The sequence below is a fragment of the Perca flavescens genome, chromosome 21 (genome assembly GCF_004354835.1).
Source record: "Perca flavescens isolate YP-PL-M2 chromosome 21, PFLA_1.0, whole genome shotgun sequence".
Lineage (NCBI taxonomy): Eukaryota > Metazoa > Chordata > Actinopteri > Perciformes > Percidae > Perca > Perca flavescens.
In genome coordinates, this window is record NC_041351.1 from 416,302 (window position 1) to 441,068 (window position 24,767).

Consider the following 24,767-nt stretch of genomic DNA (forward strand, 5'->3'; position numbering starts at 1 on the left):
TGTAAACAAAAAGCTGCTCGCCGTCGCTTAGCTATCGTCGTCACGTAAAGCCCGCCTCAACGGTTGTGATTGGTGTAGAGCCCGCCTCAACGGTTGTGATTGGTGTAAAGTCCACCTCAACGGTTGTGATTGGTGTAAAGTCCACCTCAACGGTTGTGATTGGTGTAGAGCCCGCCTCAGCGGTTGTGATTGGTGCCTCGATTTTGGGGACATTGGAAATAGGCTTGAATTGGCTCTTCTCCAGACTGACTTGCAGAGCAAATCTCAAATTTGCCGGAAGTTCGTCAGGGTTTACCCAGGCTGTATGTGAGCATCAAAACTCATGGATTCGTAAAATTCCCACCAAGATTAGGCTGAGAATCCTTTAGATAACACTGTATTACATTCAGCACCACTTTGGTCCAGTGTGACTCCTGAGGCCAGAATGTCTTTGTCTTTTATTTGGCACATAAACGCAGACTAGATGGCGTATTTCTGCCCCCACTGGTTGCTGTTCACATCTTTGTTAATGTCAATTCTCTAAATCCTCTCATATAATCCAGTATTCTTTCGGTACTCCATCAGTTTGTCCATTTTGTCCTTAAGAAGAGTGCGTAGATTAAAAACAGTTTACTGTGTTGCTCCCAGGTGAAAACAGCATGTAAGGTGTCTAAACTGGAAATTCCTGGTCAACAGAAGCTAACAGGAAGCTAGTTAGTTCATCTGTGAGGTGTGACGGTGACAGCTGGCAGCCTGGAGAGCTCTGCTGGCAGCTGGAGGGAGAGTGCCTGACAGTCAGTGAGCTGCTAGTTCAAACCCTAAATCCTCCTGAATCCTTCTGAACTCTCTTCTGTTGTTTGGTCTGAAACCGGCTGAGTGATCAGCTGTTTGGTCTGGGGGATGCAGACACTAAAACACAGAAACATTCACTCCTTTACTCTGACATATTAATATTGATTGATACAATAATTTACTGCAAAATGAAATACAAAGATAAGTAACTATATATATCTGGGGTAAACTCTTAAAGGTCCCATGACATGGTGCTCTTATATAATACTGAACCTAATACTGTATCAGAAGTCTCTTTTATATAGACCTTAGTGGTCCCCTAATACTGTATCTGAAGTCTCTTTTATATAGACCTTAGTGGTCCCCTAATACTGTATCTGAAGTCTCTTTTATATAGACCTTAGTGGTCCCCTAATACTGTATCTGAAGTCTCTTTTATATAGACCTTAGTGGTCCCCTAATACTGTATCTGAAGTCTCTTTTATATAGACCTTAGTGGTCCCCTAATACTGTATCTGAAGTCTCTTTTATATAGACCTTAGTGGTCCCCTAATACTGTATCTGAAGTCTCTTTTATATAGACCTTAGTGGTCCCCTAATACTGTATCTGAAGTCTCTTTTATATAGATCTTAGTGGTCCCCTATACTGTATCTGAAGTCTCTTTTATATAGACCTTAGTGGTCCCCTAATACTGTATCTGAAGTCTCTTTTATATAGACCTTAGTGGTCCCCTAATACTGTATCTGAAGTCTCTTTTATATAGACCTTAGTGGTCCCCTAATACTGTATCTGAAGTCTCTTTTATATAGACCTTAGTGGTCCTCTAATACTGTATCTGAAGTCTCTTTTATATAGACCTTAGTGGTCCCCTATACTGTATCTGAAGTCCCTTTTATATAGGCCTTATTGGTCCCCTAATACTGTATCTGAAGTCTCTTTTATATAGACCTTAGTGGTCCCCTAATACTGTATCTGAAGTCTCTTTTATATAGACCTTAGTGGTCCTCTAATACTGTATCTGAAGTCTCTTTTATATAGACCTTAGTGGTCCCCTATACTGTATCTGAAGTCCCTTTTATATAGGCCTTATTGGTCCCCTAATCCTGTATCTGAAGTCTCTTTTATATAGACCTTAGTGGTCCCCTAATACTGTATCTGAAGTCTCTTTTATATAGACCTTAGTGGTCCCCTAATACTGTATCTGAAGTCTCTTTTATATAGACCTTAGTGGTCCTCTAATACTGTATCTGAAGTCTCTTTTATATAGACCTTAGTGGTCCCCTATACTGTATCTGAAGTCCCTTTTATATAGACCTTAGTGGTCCCCTATACTGTATCTGAAGTCCCTTTTATATAGGCCTTATTGGTCCCCTAATCCTGTATCTGTATTAGGGGACTGACTGTATTAGATTCCAGATCGGCCCATCTCAGCTTTCATTTTCTCAAAGGCAGAGCAGGATACCCAGGGTTCGGTTTACACCTATCACCATTTCTAGCCACTGGGGACCATAGGCAGGCTGGGGGAACTCATATTAAAAACCTCATAAAGTGACATTGTCATGCCATGGGACCTTTAAACTCTTGCCCAGTTGTAAAATGTGTTTCCAAACCCTCCCAAATGCATCAGTAACATGTTGCTGTGTGACTCACCAGCTGCTGTCAGGACCAGAGAATGACATTAGTGCATGTATACATATATAAAAATTATTATTATTATTATTATTATTAATAATAATAATAGTATTGTTGCTGTGTGACTCACCAGCTGCTGTTAGGACCAGAGAATGAAGGCCAAAGAAAAAAACAGAAACAAAAATAGAAACTGCAAAAGAGTGGAGAGTGAGAGTTAATTAACAGAAAGCAAAGTGTTTTCCAGTGTCCTTGTGTTGAAAGCTAGCTGTACATTCATGTCTTCATAATGTTTGTTAGGGTCGGTACCTTCTCCTCCAGCTCTTTAATCTGTCGCTTCTGTGCTTCTATAAATTCCTCCAACTCTTTGTTTCTCTGCCAGACACAAACATCAATAACAGATGAACTCACACATCACCGCCAACTTAGACTGTTGTTTCAAAGTTCACCTGGGTTAAGACCGTTTGGAACTTCGTCAAACATTTCTACAAATATTTCAAAACATGTATGTATTGTATGTTAACCTATTGTTTAAGGGTTAGGGTTAGGGTAAGGGGGTTAGGGTTAGGGTACACACTAAAAACTCCTGGGTTAAAAAGGGACCAACTAATTTCTGGGTTATTTCAACCCAGAAAATTGGGTTATTCTTTTTGACCCAACTTCTGGGTTAAATATTTGACCCAAATCTTGGGTTAAAATAACCCAACAGTGTAGTTAATATAACCCAACTTCTGGGTTAAATACCTGACCCAAATGTTTCGTTAAAATAACCTATAACTATATAAATAACTTCTGGGTCAAAAGAACAACCCAATTTTCTGGGTTGAAATAACCCAGAAATTAGTTGGTCCCTTTTTAACCCCGGGGTTGGGTCAAAAATAACCTAACTTGGGTTACTATGCCAGTATGCCTTATTTCAGAAAATAAAACATTTTTACATTATATTACACACTTTAAGCACTTTTACATTTGTATTGCATTAAATTAAATTAAAATCTATATAAAAAGGAAAGAAACACACACACTTCCCAGTGAGCATTTGATGTCAATTTAACATCAATATGACATCAAACATTGACGTCAAAATTCCGTCAAAATGTACTGACATATTTTGATATGATTTCAATGTCAAGCATCACTCAATTTCAACCTAAATGTACAATGACTGACAACATACACATAGATATATGTGCAAATTATTTAATTTATGTAAAACTTAGACATTAGAACATACATCATGTATCATTTATTGAAGTGGTGCAGTGGTTTCAAAATGTATCAACGTACAAAATCCCAATTCCTGTAGGGCATGGCTAATGTACATAATGTTTGTTTTTCTCCCATAGAAACCATTGCTTTTTGTGTGCATTACTGTATCTGATTAATATCATTATGCATCTTATCAAAATGCTATAAAATGCCCCCCTCCACTCCCTCGTGAATCTATGCATGTGTACCTTTTAGTCTGGGTTACACAAGAATGGCAATATCCCGACCCGTCATAAATGGTTTTGAAATGTCGGTAAGAACCCATAGTAATGGAATATCCATGTTGTTTTATTCATAATACGTTTGGTGTACTGTATAATCCAGCTCATACAAAAGCAAAGTATTAAAAACAAAACTTATTTTCCAGTGTGCCTGAAGACATTTCCCACCACACAAGTTAGGTTGAAGCACACTGGCGTGTTCATGAGACTTCTCGGGCCTTCTGTGGTGTCTGTTGAGGAAACACAAACACAAAACACAGAGTGAGGTCTGGTGTAACAGACATAAATGGACTGAGTCTTTAAAGTACATATCTTAGAGTTTTACTTACAATTTGCAGCCTCGCCATAAACTGCCACCTCTCCAGCCATCGAAACTCGTCAGTCTCTAAGAACATTTGGGCCACCCCAAAGGACTTGTTAGTCTTGTGTTCCCTGATCTGCAATACACAGAAAATGGACGGACTCTTTCAGAGGAAACATTAACAAAAACATCAGACTCACAAGCAATGACAACAGGACAAAGAGATTTTTGTACTTACAGAGATCACAAAACCCTCATCGCCAGGCCTGTTTTACCTCTTTGACCTCGCAAACCCGGAGGTTACCGAGTACCCCCCGGGCAATGACCGTAATGGAGGCTGTGAAAGCCGCAAAGTAGCCGTAAAAACGGTACCGTGGCGACGGTGTGTGGTTCTCCTCCAGGGCGTCTGAAAGGAGAGAAAAAAAGTATTTCAGCACACGAAGGGGAAGAAACACACACAAACAAGGACACATCACTATGCACGGCAGGCTTCTGTTGGAGATGGACTATTTTCACTATTTTGGAAAGAGGATGCACCCTACCCAGCAGCTCTGGGATCCTCAGTGTGGCCCCTTCCTGACACCGCTTCAGGTCATTGCAGGATATTATCCTGGCCTTCTTGTGGCTTTTCACTGCCAGCTGGTGCAGGACAACGTTCCTGGTTGTGTCTGTGATGCACTTTGTGACGGGGCGCAGCACGCTCACCACATCCATCGCAGTCAGGTGAGACTGGGCAGGCAGGGTTTCCCGAAAAATCATTTGAGGAACTGCTGCATGGTTCTCAGGTAGAAATGTGCCGTTGTGATGGTCTTGCCTATGGACCAAGGTTATAATCGTTAACGAAAACAAACGAAATAACGAAAACTAGATGGGAAAAAACATTGTCGTTAACTGAAATTAAAAAAAACGAGGTATTACAAAAAACTATAATAACCTTGCTATGGACTGGAGGTGGGCTGTGTATCTGCAGAAACATAGGCTTTGAGTTAGTCACGGTTCACATTGGGTGTGTGTCATAACCATTTCACAATAATTCATAGGGAAAGTCACACTTACTTTTGGATGCCATCAATGTTCCTTAAAATAGCAAACTGAACAATTCAGTCTGTCCCTTTGCCAGGTAAAATATAAAAGACCTGACCCTCGACACATTGGACTGTGCATTTTCCAGCTGCTTGGAAGTGGGGCAGCTGCCCTCATGGTACCGCTGGTAGTCCTGGGGGTCTTCTGTGAACACACATTTTAAATGATCTGAGTAACATTTAACATTGAGGTAGAACACATATATTTGTACTACTTTTCTTTCTTACCAATTGAAGGAGGGAATTTCAGGTTCCTTATTCCAGGGCTACGTCCACTGCCCCGGGAGAGGTTTTTCAGGTTTGTTCCTGACTCATGCTCCATTTCCTGCTGGTCCAGCAGCATGAACGGAGGCTGCTCCCCAATAGGGTCTAGCTGCTCCTGTGTGTGTTGAGGAGGAGGCTGATGCGGCTGAGGCTGAGGGGTGTGCAGCTGAGGAGGCTGAGGGCTATTTTTCTTCTTTCAGACTATTACAAAAAAACAGAGACACAATTACATGTTTATTTTACCCTGTCTATTTGCCCAAAAGTTAGCAGTAGATAAAGCCTTGTTTGCATTTAAACAGAAACATTTCAGAAAAATTATGATACAGGAAAATAATTGTCTTAATGTCGGTAAAAAGGAAGAAGTCTCATGTTGTTAAAATGTATTACACTATTCACCTGTAATGTATGGAACTTACATAACGTTACAGCAAACTTTCAAGTTTCCTTCCTCTCTATATTCCTAAGGTTTTTACAATAGGGATTAGTTCATATATCATTCAAAGCCTGATTTATGTAAAAGGTTATACCTAAAAAAACAATAGATTTTTTTTCTTGGCTGTCCAAATTTCCCTCCTTTAAAAACGAGTGTAATCTACTCTACAAATTTGTTCTGTATATTCATCCTTAAAAATAAATGTACAGAGATAACTTCCAGGGAGTTGTGTATAAATCAGAGGTACACCACAGCCCCGGGCGGGAACCGGCGATTTGTCAGCATTACATTTTTGCATTTTTTATTTAAAAGGAACTACATAAAGTACTTAATACATAACTTTTAGTAACATTAACAAACAATTAAAAATACATCCAACATGGAAACGTGAGCATTCAAAATATAGGCTACGTGATAGTTGAATACAAATTTCCCTCCTTTTTCTGCATGTTCACTTTTCAGCAAGAAAATATCCAATAATAATGTCCGTACATTTCTAATGGTCGGTGGATTAGCTATCGTTAGTAACGTTTTATTCATAAACATCTTCTTAAACCGAGCTAAATCAATGTTATCTACGTTTTAGCGTGCTAACATTTGTGGTAGCTAGCTAGCTAGCCAGCCAATGTAGCATACAGTGACTCAGATACATCTTAATAAAAAAGAAAACCGATAACTTACTTACTTAGATAACGTTAATTTTAATGTGCAAACAGACATAGCGCTAGATAGATAGATAACAACGATACAGCATTGACATGTCTCCATTACGACTCCTTTGAAATAACGTAAATGTCAGTTACTCTTCACAAGCAAGCTAGCTAGCTAACTAGTTAAGTTAGCTAATGGAACGTAAGAGAGTTTATTTTAGAAGCACGGTTTGAACAAGCACATTTTCTGCAACAAACTACCACTAAGATGAAAATGCTTACCTTTTTTCCCTGCCCCAGGAACCAAAGTGTCGTTTAGAGGAGAAAATAAGCTGGTCTGATGTCAAGACAACTAACCCAAAAATACATTGGAGAGAGAGAGAGCGAGAGAGAGAAAGCCAAGCCTATAACCCAGAACATGGGTTACTCTTTGAAAAATAACCCAGAAACCCAAACAACCCAGGCATTGGGTCAAAATATTAGCCCTATAACCCAGAAAATGGGTTACTCTCTGAAAAAATAACCCATAATTTTAACCCAACACAAATAACCCAGAAACTGGGTTGAAAAAATAACCCAGGAGTTTTTAGTGTGTAAGAGGGGGTAATGGGTAAGGTTTGGAACTTCATCAAACATTTCTACAAATATTTCAAAATATGTATGTATTGTATTTTAACCTGTTGTTTAAGGGTTAGGGTTAGGGTAAGGGGGTTAGGGTAAGAGGGGGTAATGGGTAAGGTTTGGAACTTCGTCAAACATTTCTACAAATATTTCTAAATATTTAAGTATTATATGTTTACATGTTGTTTAAAGCATAAAGAAAACAGTCAAACAGAAAAGCCTCAGACACCTCAATTAAACGCACTGAACAAAGCGCCAAGAATCGAACTCAAAAATATCCTTGAGACGATCTACTAATACAGTGTCCTCAGTTTTCCCAGTGTCCCCATTGTCCTCAGTGTCCCCAGTGTCCTTAGTGTCCCCAGTGTCCTTAGTGTCCCCAGTGTCCCCAGTGTCCCCAGTGACTCCAGTGTCTCCACTGTCCCCAGTGTCCCCAGTGTCTCCAGTGTCTCCACTGTCCCCATTGTCCCCACTGTCCCCAATGTCTGGAGAAAAGGTGTTTACCTGCTGTGTGAGTTGCAGCAGTTCCATCCTGTCACGGAGGATCTGGGCATCTCTCTCTCTCAGCTCACACATCACAGAGCGTTTCCATTGGTCCATTGCTCTCTTAAGCCCCTCCCTCTCTTCCTCCGTCAGGGTTTCAGACAGACCAGCCTCCATCTTGAATCCGTCCATCTTGAAGTGCTCCTCCTGCTGCAAGGCCTCAAACAACATGGCCTCCAGCTCCAGGATCCTCTGCAAGGCAACCACAACATCACACCTCCACAGTTCCTTTGCTCCAGCAACACCTTTACAGTAAACCCCTCTACACTCCATGGTCATTCATTTGTTGTGTCTCCATGTTAGCAGCTAATTGATTGGTTTTTGTTATTTTATTTTTCTACGTCTTTCCACACCAGAAAGGTGTCTGACGTGGTGGTGCTGCTGCTGCTAGCCTTGTCTGGACACATGGATGTTTCCCATAAACATAAATATAAATATATTCTGATCTGATTACAGCAGAGACAACGTCGGCAGCATTGACGGCAAAATAGGCTCCAGAATATTTCCTTCCGGATTGACAGGTGCAATATTTAAAAATCAATTTCTTTTTTAAAAGACATTTATATCTGCATTCATGTCCAGACCTCGAGACTTTCAAACATCAACATGTAATTTATTAAATGTATTTGTGTCTAAATGACATATAAACATCTTTTCCTATTCTATTTTGCCTGTAAACGCTTCCAACACGCTGGCGTGTGGCGTGAAAAATAGGCGTCGTCCTATTTCTAGCAGGCACGCGTTTTCAGCTCGAATCGCGCCTGATACGTGCATGTCACGCAGGCAGTGTGCACGCTCTAACCTGTTAACATGGGACCTGAAATAAAAACGCTCACGCCACGCAGCTGACATGATCCCGCAACGCAGCCAGTGTGTAGGCAGCCTTAGGGTTAGGGTTCCAACAAATACTCCCCAAACAATTGTCTAAGATGTTAAAGAGCTGCTCTCACTGACCTTATGAGCCTGATCCATCGACTGCTTTCTGTAATCCAACTCTTCATCCAGGTAACCCTTCTGTTTACTGAACAGATCCTTATACAACAACAACAACAATACAACCAGAGGTCAAAGGTCAGCCAAAGCTTCTGGGAGCAACAGAATCTGTGAATGATACATCCCTACTGCTGCTGGTGGTTAGTTTTCACCTTCTCACTCTCAATGTCCAACATCTTCTGCTGCAGAGCCGATTTCGTCACTTCGATGGACTCCAACCACTACTCAGAGAGACAAACAGGTAGAGACAGACAGGTAGAGACAGACAGGCAGATACAGACAAGTAGAGACAGACAGGTAAAGAGAAACAGGTAGAGATAGAGACAGGCAGAGACAGAGACAGAAAGATACAGAGAGACAGGCAGAAACAGGTAACGACAAAGAAAGGTACAGAGAGACAGACAGAGACAGGTAGCGACAAAGACAAGTACAGAAAAACAGGTAGAGACAGACAGGTAGAGAGAGACAGGTAGAGACCGAGACAGGTACAGAGAGACAGGTACAGTGAGACAGACAGGCAGAGACAGACAGGTAGAGAGAGACAGGTAGAGAGAGACAGGTATGTCTTACAGTGGACACAAACTAACAGTGCGTGTTGAGGTATGTGTGTGTTACCTTCTCGGCCAAAGTGAGCACCGTTCTGGCCTGGATCACCACCACCTGCTCCTCATTGGACAGATTCTGCATGAGACACGCACACAACATGTCAACAACATGTAAACAAGACATCGTAACATGTCAACAACATGTAAGAGCCTGTTTCCACCAGCAGAACACGCCAGAGTCTGTTCTGAGAAGGTCCAGTAGCTGAAGAGGCTGAGACTCTCAGGAGAGAGGGCTCTTTGTGGCTAACAGTGTTCATTTGTTGTTGTTTTTCAGCACTTATACAGGTAGGATGGTTAGTCTTTGTCCCGCCCCTCTTTCACCATGATTGGATGAGCACAGCATTTTTTAGTCAAGTCAAGTTTATTTACGCCCTGCTGTGCTCTGCTATGCCATGCCTCTCCCTGTAGCGCACTGCAGTGCCCTGCAACACCATGAACTACTACAACTACTATTTCTAGTCACTGATCCATTATCTTTATTGTGACTATTGTTGCCACTGTTCATCACACCCCCAACTGGCACCATCAGACACCACCTACCAAGAGCCTGGGTCTGTCCCGTCAGACACCGCCTACCAAGAGCCTGGGTCTTTCCCATCAGACACCTCCTACCAAGAGCCTGGGTCTGTCCCATCAGACACCGCCTACCAAGAGCCTGGGTCTGTCCCGTCAGACACTTCCTACCAAGAGCCTGGGTCTGTCCCATCAGACATTCCCTACCAAGAGCCTGGGTCTGTCCCGTCAGACACCTACTACCAAGAGCCTGGGTCTGTCCCATCAGACACCTCCTACCAAGAGCCTGGGTCTGTCCCGTCAGACACCTACTACCAAGAGCCTGGGTCTGTCCCATCAGACACCACCTACCAAGAGCCTGGGTCTGTCCCGTCAGACACCTACTACCAAGAGCCTGGGTCTGTCCCGTCAGACACTGCCTATCAAGAGCCTGGGTCTGTCCCGTCAGACACCTACTACCAAGAGCCTGGGTCTGTCCCGTCAGACACCTACTACCAAGAGCCTGGGTCTGTCCCGTCAGACACTGCCTATCAAGAGCCTGGGTCTGTCCCGTCAGACACCTACTACCAAGAGCCTGGGTCTGTCCCGTCAGACACCTACTACCAAGAGCCTGGGTCTGTCCCGTCAGACACCTACTACCAAGAGCCTGGGTCTGTCCCTTCAGACACCGCCTACCAAGAGCCTGGGTCTGTCCCTTCAGACACCGCCTACCAAGAGCCTGGGTCTGTCCCGTCAGACGAAGCAAAAGGAGTCATAAAATAACACAAATAAAAATAAAATAACAATAAAAGCAAGAAAATACAGTACAAGGTGCAAGACTAAAAGTTTTTTAAAATAATTGAATAAAAATAAATAATTATTAAAATGCTAAAAATAAAAAACTCTAAGAGCAACTAAAAGCCATTGAGAACAAATGTGTCTTGAGGTGTGTTTTAAAACTATCAATGGAGGGGGAGCATCTGAGACAAAGTGGGAGATTATTCCAAAGCTTTGGCGCTGCCACAGAAAAGGCTCAATCTCCTTTACCCACTAACCTCGATCCAGGACCAGTTAAAAACAGCTGATTCAAGGATCTAAGAGGCCTGGAATTGGCGTAGGGGCTGAGGAGTTCTGAAGTACACTGGGGAGTCTGACCATATATGGCTTTAAAAACAAAAATCCTGTATTTAGTAGGTAACCAATGTAGGGATGCTAGCATCGGTGAGATACTTTCTCTTTTCCTTGTGCCAGTCAGAAGTCTCGCTGCAGCATTCTGCACCAGCTGCAGATGAGCCAAAGAGGACTGGCCAACACCCAGGTACAGTGATAATCAAGCCTGGAGGAGTTTAATGCCATGGTGACAGTCTTCATGTCATCACAAGACAGGACGGCCTTCAGTTTAGCAATATTTCTGAGTTGAAAAAAGCAACTTTTCACCACTGAATTGATCTGCTTCTCAAAGCAAAGTGATGAATCAAAGATGACACCAAGATTCCTGGCGTGGGGGTGCAGGTTAAGAGACAGCGGAGCCAAAAGGCTAGCTATGCTCGCTGTGGTGTTACTCTTGCCACAGAATAGATGCTCAATCTGCTGCCATTTATAGCATGATGTAAATGAGCAGTGCTGCCATAGCAAATATTAAAAACAACAACCCGCTGGCTTCAGGCCCTTAATAACAACATTGCAACATGTTCTAATTTTGCTATCCTATGGTTATTTTTAGTTCTAAGATCAAAGACATGTTTATAGTCATCTGTTGGCCAATCACAGTAAGTAACGGACATGGATCAACATGTTTCCATCAAGTTTTCATCAGAAGGAGGCTTAATTATGGAGCATTTTTACAATATGTCACCGCTTTCTTCCAAGATGCATTCACGGCATTTGGAAATTCAAGAACCCAATGAACAACACGTTTTTTTTAGCTTCTTTGTAGGGTAAGTGTTTTTTATTTGGCGATCTTTTAAACAAAGAGGTAAGACCTATAAAACACAGGAACAAAATAAATTCAACATACACTTACGGCGTTATCTCCCAGAATGTCCAGCTTCTTCATCAACTCACTGATCACAACGTCCTGAGGAATCAAACAGCCAATCATTACTCAGCATGTTGACAGCTTGTTGACAGCTGTACACGTGTTCACTGTTAAGGAAAATATGATCCTTTAAGTTTTTGTTGATCATTTCAACATTTCTCTGAATGCATCTGTTCAGAATGATCTCAGTGTTGTATGAGCTGTGACGTGGAGATGTGCTCATGCGTGACAGCTGTAGGCGTCAGACTGTTTCTGAGGATCTGAATGTGGACTAAGTAACCTACACACAGCCTGACGTTGGAACCTGGGGACAGAAAGTCTAGTGACCTCTAAGGCAGGGATCTTCAACAGGGGGTCGGGGACCCCTAGGGGGTCCTCAGTGTCAATGCAGGGGGGACTCTAAATTATTGTTAATTTTGGAAAGTTTATAAAACCATGGCAACAATTATTAGGCTATTTTAATAGCTCAGTATTCTCTTCAAAAAAGGTACAGTATGTATAAAGGCTTTAGGCCGACCTACACAGTATTGTAGGCCCAGTTTATTATACAACAAACAAGGGCTCCTTGGCTTAAAAACATTGAAGAGCCCTGCACTAAAGGAAACAGCTAAATAAACCATACGGAGACAGTCTCTGTCACTGGTTACTGTTTTTGTATAAAACAGCAGACTATGCTGCTTGTTTTTGGGGAGATGCTGGGGAACACTGTCTGGAAGCTCCCCATGTGATGAATTGCATTTCTTTTATGTACCTTCTCTGTGAATGAATGACATTAAAACCTTTGTAGTATGTCACTTTAACCAAATCTCTGTGTTTCACTATGCTTCTCCATAATATTACAGATGTGTTAGCAGATGTTGTGTTACTCACAGCGACTCCCTCTGCCTCGCAGTAGAGCTGCAGGGGACTGAGGCCTTCTGGGAAATGGAGTGGTTGGAAGTTAATGGCAGGTGAACGTCGCTCCCTCTCCTGAACAGTAAACATGGTTTCCATAGAAACAGCGTGGTGTCAGTCGGAGCGTTTTATCCGTTGTGGTGGTAGTCTACGTCTGTCTGAGTGCTTTTACCTCCAGCTCTAAGATCCGAAACTCCAGCAGCTCGTTCTGATCTCTGGCATCCTGAATCTCATTCTCCAGCTGCAGCTCTTCTCCTTCCATCTGCTTCACCTGCAACAATGTTGGTTTTATAGTTCACATTAAGAATATTCTGATCCAAGTCATGTGAAAACAATATAATACATTTAATTTAAAATAAAAGAAGTCATGTGAAAATAATATAATACACTTTAGTTAAGATAAAAGAAGTAATGTGAAAACAATGTAATACATTTTATTTAAAATAAAAGAAGTAATGTGAAAACAATATTTATCTAGCAACACAAAAGTCCATATTGATGGATTAATTTACTCGTATCCTTATTCTTTGTCTTATTTCTGTTCAGGACGTGATCGTGCTCTGATTTTGGGGACTACAGTTCCCATAATGCTTTGAGGGATGTAAACTGGAAGTACTATTTTGCCATAGAGACAGGGAGTGTTTCTTTGTCCTCCATCAGTGAGTGAATTATGAGTCAGCAACAATCAGTGATTACTGTGATAATAAAGCTGATGATGAGTCAGCAACAATCATGGGATTACTGTGATTCTAAAGCTGATGATGAGTCAGCAACAATCATGGGATTACTGTGATTCTAAAGCTGATGATGAGTCAGCAACAATCAGTGTATTACTGTGATAATAAAGCTGATGATGAGTCAGCAACAATCAGTGATTACTGTGATAATAAAGCTGATGATGAGTCAGCAACAATCACAAGATTACTGTGATTCTAAAGCTGATGATGAGTCAGCAACAATCAGTGATTACTGTGATAATAAAGTTAATGATTAATCACCTTCTCCACCAGCTGCTGATTCCTCTGGTACAGAGCCTGCTTCTCCTCCACCCACTTCACATCCTAGAGACAGACAGGTAGACAGACAGGGGGACAGACAGACAGGTGGAGAGACAGGGGGACAGACATACAGGTAGACAGACAGGGGGAGAGCAAGACAGGTACACAGACAGGGGGCAGACAGACAGGTGGAGAGATAGAAAGGTAGGGACAGACAGGGGGAGAGAGAGACAGGTAGACAGACAGGTGGATAAACAGACAGGTAGACAGACACAGTTAGGGACAGAAAGGGGGAGAGACAGACAGGTAGACAGACAGGTAGATAGACAGATAGACGGACAGGTGGAGAGACAGACAGAGAGACAGACAGTTAGGGACAGACAGGTGGAGAGACAGACAGGTAGAAAGACAGGTAGAGAGACAGAGAGGTAGGGACAGACAGGGGGAGATAGAGACAGGTAGACAGGTGGAGTGACAGACAGGTAGAAAGACAGGTGGAGAGACAGACAGGTAGATAGACAGTTAGGGACAGACAGACAGTTAGGGAAAGACAGGTAGAAAGACATGTGGAGAGATAGACAGGTAGACAGACAGGTAGACAGACAGTTAGAGACAGACAGGGGGAGAGACAGACAGGTAGACAGACAGACAGGTAGAAAGACAGGTAGACAGACAGACAAGTAGACAGACAGATAAGTGGAGAGACAGTCAGGTAGGGACAGACAAACAGGTAAACAGACAGGCAGAGAGACAAACAGGTAGACAGACAGGTGGAGAAACAGACAAACAGGTAGACAGACACAGTTAGGGACAGAAAGGGGAGAGACAGACAGGTAGACAGACAGGTAGATAAACAGACAGACAGACAGACAGGTGGAGAGACAGACAGAGAGACAGACAGTTAGGGACAGACATGTGGAGAGATAGACAGGTAGAAAGACAGGTGGAGAGACAGACAGGTAGACAGACGGGTAGAGAGACAGACAAACAGGTGGAGAGACAGACGTGTCAGCAGTTTTTAAATAACATTGTTTACAGCATAGATCTCAGATTCTTGTCTTTTTATTTCTGTAGTTTGTAGCTGACTAGACCAGCTGACTGGACCTGCTGACTTCTCTATTGGCTGTTGAAACAGGTGACGTCCCTAACGTTTCTCAAGCTCCATCTCCTGGCAGGGCTGGACCAGCTGAAGGCAGGGCTGGACCGCCGGCCAGCCTGTTCCCTCTTCCTGCCTCACCGGCCAGTCTGTTCCCTCTTCCTGCCTCGCCGGCCAGCCTGTTCCCTCTTCCTGCCTCACCGGCCAGCCTGTTCCCTCTTCCTGTCTCAACAGCCAGTCTGTTCCCTCTTCCTGCCTCGACGGCCAGCCTGTTCCCTCTTCCTGTCTCAACAGCCAGTCTGTTCCCTCTTCCTGCCTCAACAGCCAGCCTGTTCCCTCTTCCTGCCTCACCGGCCAGCCTGTTCCCTCTTCCTGCTTCGTCGGCCAGCCTGTTCCCTCTTCCTGCCTCGCCGGCCAGCCTGTTCCCTCTTCCTGCCTCACCGGCCAGCCTGTTCCCTCTTCCTGCCTCGCCGGCCAGCCTGTTCCCTCTTCCTGTCTCAACAGCCAGTCTTTTCCCTCTTCCTGCCTCAACAGCCAGTCTGTTCCCTTTTCCTGCCTCGCCGGCCAGTCTGTTCCCTCTTCCTGCCTCACCGGCCAGCCTGTTCCCTCTTCCTGTCTCAACAGCCAGTCTGTTCCCTCTTCCTGCCTCAACAGCCAGTCTGTTCCCTTTTCCTGCCTCGCCGGCCAGCCTGTTCCCTCTTCCTGTCTCAACAGCCAGTCTGTTCCCTCTTCCTGCCTCAACAGCCAGTCTGTTCCCTTTTCCTGCCCACACCGCCAGCCTGTTCCCTCTTCCTGTCTCAACAGCCAGTCTGTTCCCTCTTCCTGCCTCGCCGACCAGCCTGTTCCCTCTTCCTGCCTGTTCCCTCTTCCTGTCTCAACAGCCAGTCTTTTCCCTCTTCCTGCCTCAACAGCCAGTCTGTTCCCTTTTCCTGCCTCGCCGGCCAGTCTGTTCCCTCTTCCTGCCTCACCGGCCAGCCTGTTCCCTCTTCCTGTCTCAACAGCCAGTCTGTTCCCTCTTCCTGCCTCAACAGCCAGTCTGTTCCCTTTTCCTGCCTCGCCGGCCAGCCTGTTCCCTCTTCCTGTCTCAACAGCCAGTCTGTTCCCTCTTCCTGCCTCAACATCCAGTCTGTTCCCTTTTCCTGCCTCACCGGCCAGCCTGTTCCCTCTTCCTGTCTCAACAGCCAGTCTGTTCCCTCTTCCTGCCTCGCCGACCAGCCTGTTCCCTCTTCCTGCCTGTTCCCTCTTCCTGTCTCAACAGCCAGTCTGTTCCCTCTTCCTGCCTCGCCGACCAGCCTGTTCCCTCTTCCTGCCTGTTCCCTCTTCCTGCCTCAACAGCCAGTCTGTTCCCTCTTCCTGCCTCAACAGCCAGCCTGTTCCCTCTTCCTGTCTCAACAGCCAGTCTGTTCCCTCTTCCTGCCTCGCCGGCCAGCCCTCGACTGCAGCCTCCCGTTTCTTGCCAGAACTAGTGACTTTTTCTAATAAACACCCTTGAATTGCTCTCTGTCTCTGCAATTCAGGGCCATTATACTAGACTCAGACCTAACAGAAACAGAGCAGGCATTCTTTTTAAACCAAAACACCAGAGCAGGGGCATGAGAGGGGGAAACAACAGAGCAGGGGGAATGAGAGGGGGAAACAACAGAGAAGGGGGAATGAGAGGGGGAAACAACAGAGCAGTGGGAATGAGAAGGGGAAACACCAGAGCAGGGGGAATGAGAGGGGGAAACAACAGAGCAGGGGGAATGAGAGGGGGAAATGCCAGAGCAGGGGGAATGAGAGGGGGAAATGGCAGAGCAGGAGGAACGAGAGGGGGAAATGCCAGAGCAGGGGGAATGAGAGGGGGAAATGCCAGAGCAGGGGGAATGAGAGGGGGAAATGCCAGAGCAGGGGGAATGAGAGGGGGAAAAGTCAGAGCAGGGGGAATGAGGGGGAAACACCAGAGCAGGGGGAATGAGAGGGGGGAACACCAGAGCAGGGGGAATGAGAGGAGGAAAAGTAGCAGAAGACATTCCTTTTTAAACCAAAACGTAGCGGTGTAAATGTAGCCTGAGTAGCAGTGACACCGTCAGCTGAAACTTTCTAAATCAGTTTCCTCTCGTCATGACCTTTGGTCTGAAGTGGACTTTAATGTCCTGCTCTACATTCTACGCTCTACATCAGCAGAGTTCACTCTTGCTCCACAGAGAGCAAACAGTCAGCCGAGTTTTGATTCAAACTGATCACTGAGCAGGTCAGATAAGCTCCTCCCCCCTACCTGACCAGAAAGTGGAGTCATTATTTTGATTGGTTTAAACCTGAGCATGTTTTGACTCGTTTGCTTTTGTTTGTCTCTTCATGGAACAGAAAACGTCTCTATTCTCCCTTATTCTGTTTGTTCTACCTCTCTCTCGCTCTCATTGGTTCTCTGCGCCTCTCATCAGCAGAAGAAGACACACCCCTTTTCTCCAGCAGTCTACATTGGAACCAATCTGAACGCAGATAATGTTCTCACCTGGTCTATGGACCAATCGTATCATTTCTTTCTGTTTGTTTTATTTAGAGTTCAGCAGTTCTCATCTGTCATCTGTTGTGTCATTATTTTATATTCTGTTTCAAACTGTAACGTGTGTGTGTCTGTGTGTATTTGTCTGAGTGTTTGTGTGTGTGTCTGTGTGTTTTTTACCAGTCCTTGTTGTTTCAGTGCTGACTCCAGATCTGTAACTCTAGTTTGATATTGACTGATTTCAGTCAGCAGCTGCTCTCTGGTCTGAAACAGAGAGAGGAGAACCATCAACCATCAATGTTCAGCAGCAGTTAGAGTCACTAAAAGTTCTGCTGTTGCTGCTGACAGACTCAGATTATTATTCTAAGAGTCTGACAACATTATGGGATGGATCCCTACAGAGATAGACCTTTTAGTTAAAGAGTAAATGAAGTAAGAGTCCTTTTAATTTAAAATGAAACAGCCCCGAAATCACCATCACCAAACCCACCAGACTCCATGTAAATAATCAGGACTTTTAGCGTGTATAGAGCCAGCATATCTCCACCAGACTCCATGTAAATAATCAGGACTTTTAACGTGTATAGAGCCAGCATATCTCCACCAGACTCCATGTAAATAATCAGGACTTTTAGCGTGTATAGAGCCAGCATATCTCCACCAGACTCCATGTAAATAATCTGGGGTCTCATTTATAAAACTGTGTGTAGGATCCTTCCTATAAGTGTACGTGCGCCCAAAAGCCCAAATTGGCGTACACCGAAAAAAAGTCTGATTTATAAAACCGTGTGTACGCACACCTGTAAGCAATGTTCCCTTTATATATCACAGATTGACTACAAGTGTGCGTACGTGGATCAGCCTCTTATCCCGCCCTGTACACGCCCATTTTCAACCATAAATAGTCAATGTAAAGCACCTCGTGAATGCTGATCAGTATGTTAATGACCCTGGCCGTTGTTCTTCGTTACACCGAAACATGACGAATCATGACGACTGGCGGAGAAAACAAACAAAAAAACAACTCTGAGACGCTCGGGAATTACTAATTTCGGCCTGTCCGTATGGAAACCGGATCTATAGACTACCTTTATTCATAAAATCTTCCAAATCAGCAGGCATTACGGTACTCGGGGACAGCTTCGATATACCAGACGTATATAATAAGATTTAACAGAACTATATATTATATCCAAACAAGCCTTAGTGATGAAGTTGAAGATTATATATTATATTTATTTTAAAAAACACTTAGCTGTCAGCCATTTCCCTCTGGAAACAGCCGGTTTCCCCCAGAGTGGCGAGTACCTGTATTTGGACCGGGATGGCACGGTTTCGGCGCGTTGCTCTCTACTTGACCCAATTCAGTACATAGATCCAAGAGCTCAGCTATATTACTATTACAGCTACATTAGGGAATCATCATGGTCCCTGGAGTCTCTTTTTCTCCTGATTCTTCCATTCCAGTCCTCCTGCAGGGCCAGCAGGGCCATCATGCAGCATTACGCACCGGGGGTCACCGCAGTATTTATATGTTTAGTCTACAACAATTTGTGATTGTTAACACCCTGCTAAAATCACAGCAACATCTAGTGGTATCCCCCACCCTGAGATACAATTTGAAATCAAAATGTAATAAGCAAACACACTTTTCTTCATGCAGGGTTTGTTATAAAGAGTATTACATTTTAGACTGATAACGAGGACATAGAGCGTAACGATTGCGCGAGAGCTTAACGGCTGCATTTCCAGACTTTGACATTTGATGATATATGCACAGTTTTAAAGACAGATATTTAGTTATTTACACTGAGTTCTGCAGTTATCTAATGGTAGGGTATTTGATGCTATCCTGTATTCCATGCAGTCGGGCCATCTCCTCCTCCTGCGCTCCGTAGTGGACAATGTGACGGCGAGACAGCGCTGATTAAATATTAAGAACAAGTTTTTATTTAAGATTTGAGTTTTGAGGTGTTTATAGATCATAACTCAGTACAAGCGCAAATAACACTGCTGGATTTAATCTTCATATGGTGTGAAGAAATGTGAGTGAGGCATTATTTTTTAATACTTAAACATATTAAGAGTAGCCTAATCGTTATTCCCACATGTACTCTCTGCAGTCTGACTTCAGTTCACCACCTCACCATCTGCGTCGCCAATTCCTATTTTGTCTCCAAAATGTGCGTACACATGGGTCAGAGTTTGCGTGGAGGACCACACATTCTCCCGTCAAGTTTGTTTTTTATAAATCACAACCTTTGCGTGGGAAGTGGCGTACGCACGTTTTCAGCCCCGTTTTGTGCGTACGCCACGTTTATAAATGAGACCCCAGGACTTTTAGCGTGTATAGAGCCAGCATATTTACACCAGACTCCATGTAAATAATCAGGACTTTTAGCGTGTATAGAGCCAGCATATTTACACCAGACTCCATGTAAATAATCAGGACTTTTAGCGTGTATAGAGCCAGCATATTTACACCAGACTCCATGTAAATAATCAGGACTTTTAGCGTGTATAGAGCCAGCATATTTACACCAGACTCCATGTTAATAATCAGGACTTTTAGCGTGTATGGAGCCAGCATATTTCCACCAGACTCCATGTAAATAATCAGGACTTTTAGCGTGTATAGAGCCAGCATATTTCCACATGTAAATAGATGAATTAAGGGTTTATTTCAACCAAACTGGGCTTGGTGATGGTGATTTTGCGGATGTTTTAATGTTTAAAAAAATGGATCTTACCCGTGCTTTGCTTTATAACAGAGGGTAGAACCATCAACCTGTTAGTGCCTTGCTCAGAGGTTGGGTTACCTTGATCTCCTTCTCGGGGTCATAGTTTGCTCCACTCGTCTCCGTCAGCAGAGCGTACGCTCGCTGCAGCGCCTGGTACTCCTGAGTCAGCTGACGGTAACGAAACTCTGCTTCCTCACGCACACACACCTGAAACATAAACAAGGGCGGCCATTATGTGTTTAAAGGTCCCATGGCATGAAAATGTCACTTATGAGATATTTTAACATTAACATGTGTTCCCCCACCCTGCCTATGGTCCCCCAGTGGCTAGAAATGGTGATCCATGAGATAGAGGCATCATGGCTTTCAAACGAGCATAGTGGTAGTTGGTCAAGGCCACACCCCCACTCTCCACCTTGCCCCCCTCTCTCCTCCTCAATAACTACAGACACAGAAATGGCACATCCTAAGGAAAGCTCATTGTGGGACTGGCTCTAGTGGCTGTATTTCTGCACCAAGGCTGAATTTTGGGAAAGAGACTTCAGATACAGTATTAGGTTACGACTAAGGTCTATATAAAAGAGACTTCAGATACAGTATTAGGGGACCACTAAGGTCTATATAAAAGAGACTTCAGATACAGTATTAGGGGACCACTAAGGTCTATATAAAAGAGACTTCAGATACAGTATTAGGGGACCACTAAGGTCTATATAAAAGAGACTTCAGATACAGTATTAGGGGACCACTAAGGCCTATATAAAAGAGACTTCAGATACAGTATTAGGGGACCACTGAGGTCTATATAAAAGCATCCAAAGAGCACCATGTCATGGGACCTATAAATGAATGATAGGATAGAATGCTTTGTCTAAAGACCAAACGGTTTCAAGATGATTTGTATGTATTTTTCTACTTGCTTAATGCTATTTTGCCCTCATATTATGTTTGATTTTTAATGCGAGACCTGGTCATGTGACTACCTGTTTACACCACTAATGTGACTTCTTACCTATTCATATTGACCTATTCATGTGATCTCTAGCCAACAGGTTCTAAGCAACAGCCCAAAGGTTGCCATATTGTACTGGCTGAAACAGGCATGGTTAATTACTTTATAGCCAAGAAGATATTTAAGGTTTCTTAAACTTTACCCTCTTGGGTGCCTAGGATTCCTTCAACCTTTAAAAATCAGAACCAGTTTGTGTACCTCGTCTGGTTCTGTATCTGGAGTTCTGTCAGTGTGAAATGACAAAGACGATCCATCAGAGTCCACTGACGCCTCTTCATCATAACCGTAGAATGTTTCTATAACCTGAGGAAAACAGAACGAGAGAACGAAGAACGATCAGTATGTCACTGATACTGACGATGGCATACTGACATCAGCAGCTTCAACACATCTGTAAAGAAGCATTCATCAAAGTCTTTCTCTGAGCTTTCAGCCCTGTTGACTATAAAATGTAGTCAGCAGAATCCTCTTTGGTCTGATGTGACAGCAGGAGGCGTTACACTGAAGCCCAGTTCAGACCAGACTCGTTTCGAGACGAAGTAACGTCTGCAGAGTAAGACTCTCTGTACTTCAGTTTGAACTTACAGGTTTTCAGTCACTCGTGCACTTTGGGTTTAATTGTAATGAAAGGTGCTTTGACATTGAGAATTGTTATTATCATTGACTCTACCACTGCTGCTCTTTCTCTCTCCCGTTGAGCCTCCGTCTAAAACTCTGCCATTTTGACCAGCTGACAGTTTGTAACTGAGCTGACCAGCTGACTTTATTACAAGCTCATTGGCTGTTGGCACAGGTAACATTCCTTACATTCTACAGCATCCGCTGGTTCGAGTCGAGCCGAGTCCGGCTACTCCAGACCGGCTGCTCCAGACTGCTGCAACTTTTCCTGCAATGTTCCAAAACGGTTTTGTCTCATCGTAAATCTTTGTTCTGAACTGGACTTAACCCAAGCAGCAGTAGAGTAGTAGTAGTATTAGTATAAGCAGCAGTAGTGGTAGTAGAAGCTGCAATAGTAGTAGTAGTACTACATAGTGGACTAACTGGTGATGTTTCATGTGAATTCAAACCATTGTGGAGTCTCACCCTGCAGACTCTAAAGGTCTGTTTCCTCCGGACTGATTCCTGACATCTGTATCTATATCTGTAGTAGTAGTAGTATTAGTAGTATTAGTAGTATTATTAGTAATAATAGTAGTATTAGTAGTAGTAGTAGTCTCACCCTGCAGGCTCTGAAGGTCCGTTTCCTCCGGACTGATTCCTGGCGTCTGTATCTCAGCAACATGTCTTTCTCCTGCAGAAACACAGCAACAAGATCAGTCTTTACCTCGGCCAAGTAGCTCATGTTTCCAGCTCAGTTTGTATGTCTGATTGTCAGCAGGACACAGAAAAACTACAGAGATCGTTTGTATTAAACTTGGTGGAAGGGTTTAGCATGGGCCGAGGAAGAAGCCATTACATTTTGGAGCAGATCTGATATTTATGGGGCAGATACACACTTTTATTTTCTTCAAATTGTATTTCTCAATTATATTTCATGACCTGATTTGTTTCATTTTCTCTTTGTTGTCACGCAAACACTGAAAACAACTATAAATGTGGTGTTTAAATTTTCTGAGTAATAAAATACTACACATCTTCATGTTGTTTACACATTACGACTTAAAGATTGTGAACACACTAAAGTCAGAAGAACGACTTCCCAACTTAGGAAATGGGGTCAAGGAGCACATGAATGCACCATTGGCCTGGGCGTAGGCCTGCGCTCTTCGTGTAGTTCTAGTTCTAGTTCATTTATACATTAGGAGTTGTGTTTGTGTTAAGGTGATGAATGTAATGCCAATATTCACTCTCTTTTATCTCTGCTTTTCATCTCCACCAACTCCTGAGTGGACAATCTTCAGTTGCTAAATTTTTCACCGTGTTCACATCTCTACCTTTGCTTTAAAAGTCCTTTTCACATTCTAACTTTGCTTTAAAAGTCTTGTTCACATCTCTAACTTTGCTTTAAATATAATATGTCATCTACAACTCACACAGTAAATGAACTGACAGTGTTGGAAGTAGTGCTACTCAATACTCACTATAACGTTCTTTACATAACCAGCCGTCTCCAGAGCCTGAAAACAAAAACCAATATTGTTACTACAACATACGAGTACTGTGGACAGGCTGTTCAGGGAGTATCAACAGAAGTAGTATTAATAGTACTAGTAGTAGTAAGGCAAGGCAGCTTTATTTGTAGCTCACATGTCAGCAACAGGGCAGTAAAAAGTGCTTTACATAAAACATTAAAGAGCAGTTAACAATGATTAAAAGATTAAAAGCAGAAAGGAGAATACAATTTACAGTGATATTTGATATTTATTTATTGTACGAGGAATACCTCTTGAGATATGTCATCTCATTTTCAAGAGGGTCCTCGGTAGGAATAGACAGTACAGAAGACAAGACATTGCAGTACAACATACACATTCCCTCACATACAAGCTACCCCCCAACCATACACCCATGCCCAGACATGACCAATATTAAAAATGATCATAATAGAAATGTGTGAACAGTGGTTAAGAACAAAAAGATAGAGAAATAACAGAAAACTGTGAAAAATTAGACAAACCAAAAACCATTCCACCAAAAAGCAATCAAACTTTAGGGAAAGCATTTACAACAATTGCTTGTTTGCAAATAAATGAACAAAGATGTCTTAAAGCATCTCAAAGATGTGATTGATCTTAGTGACCCAGGCAAGCTATTCCAGTAAAAGGGAGCTTTAAATTGAAATGTGCAGTATAAGAAATTATTTAAAGAAAGGCAGCATCAAAAAGATAGGTCTTCAGCCTTGATTTAAAATAATTGAGAGTTTTCTGGGAGTTTGTTTCAGATATGTGGACCATAAAAACTGAACTCTGCTTCCCCCTGTTTAGTTCTGACTCTGGGGACAGAAAGCAGAACTGTCCCAGACCACCTGAGAGGTCTGGGGGGGTCATATTGTAGAAGACCTGTCCCAGACCACCTGAGAGGTCTGGGGGGGTCATAGTGTAGAAGACCTGTCCCAGACCACCTGAGAGGTCTGGGGGGTCTGCGAGGACTCGAGCAGCAGCGTTCTGAATCAGCTGCAGCTGTCCGGTTGATATTTTTTATTAGTAGGGGTAGTAATAGTAGTATTAGTAGTAGTAGTATTAGTAGTAGTACTAGTATTAGTAGTAGTAGTAGTAGTAATAGTACTAGTATTAGTATTATTATTAGTAGTAGTAGTAGTAGTAGTAGTAGTATTTTGTACCTTGGACAGGTCATCGATGATGTGCTGTTGCTCCAGAACTTGTAACCGTAGAAACTCCATCTCTCTCTCATCTTGGCTGTAACCATGGTAACTGGTGGAGTGGCTCCGGTCCAGGTCGTTGAGAGAACTCGGCCTCCTCTGTGGACCACAACAAACACTGATGTTACCATGGCAACTGATGATCCACATAACTTCCTGTCTAAGTTTAAACAGAGTCTTAGATGCTTTAGGACAATTAAACAAATATAGATATCACTTCCCCTCCAATATTATTATAAACATAATAAAGACACCTGGACTCGGTCGAGACTAAAAGCCATATTTGGCAAGACCAGTGGCAGAGACCGTCCA

The 24,767-nt window shown here is 43.2% G+C and overlaps 1 protein-coding gene across 1 annotated transcript in view; it reads right to left on the reverse strand.

The window, feature by feature from the left end:
- Window positions 1–802: 802 nt before the first annotated feature.
- The window catches only part of jakmip3 (Janus kinase and microtubule interacting protein 3), a 42,188-nt gene continuing 18,223 nt past the window's right edge, over window positions 803–24,767 (reverse strand). Inside the window, exons 7-23 of the mRNA XM_028568472.1 lie at window positions 24,417–24,552; window positions 23,218–23,253; window positions 22,356–22,427; window positions 21,335–21,439; window positions 20,203–20,331; window positions 17,564–17,647; window positions 13,806–13,868; window positions 12,980–13,078; window positions 12,784–12,882; window positions 11,899–11,952; window positions 9,394–9,459; window positions 8,931–8,999; window positions 8,740–8,817; window positions 7,747–7,977; window positions 2,711–2,776; window positions 2,535–2,594; window positions 803–888 (exon numbers count right to left, since the gene is read on the reverse strand). Coding sequence (XP_028424273.1) covers window positions 2,544–2,594; window positions 2,711–2,776; window positions 7,747–7,977; window positions 8,740–8,817; window positions 8,931–8,999; window positions 9,394–9,459; window positions 11,899–11,952; window positions 12,784–12,882; window positions 12,980–13,078; window positions 13,806–13,868; window positions 17,564–17,647; window positions 20,203–20,331; window positions 21,335–21,439; window positions 22,356–22,427; window positions 23,218–23,253; window positions 24,417–24,552 — 1,438 coding nt within the window. The 3' untranslated portion in view covers window positions 803–888; window positions 2,535–2,543. The remainder of the gene's footprint in view (window positions 889–2,534; window positions 2,595–2,710; window positions 2,777–7,746; window positions 7,978–8,739; window positions 8,818–8,930; window positions 9,000–9,393; window positions 9,460–11,898; window positions 11,953–12,783; window positions 12,883–12,979; window positions 13,079–13,805; window positions 13,869–17,563; window positions 17,648–20,202; window positions 20,332–21,334; window positions 21,440–22,355; window positions 22,428–23,217; window positions 23,254–24,416; window positions 24,553–24,767) is intronic.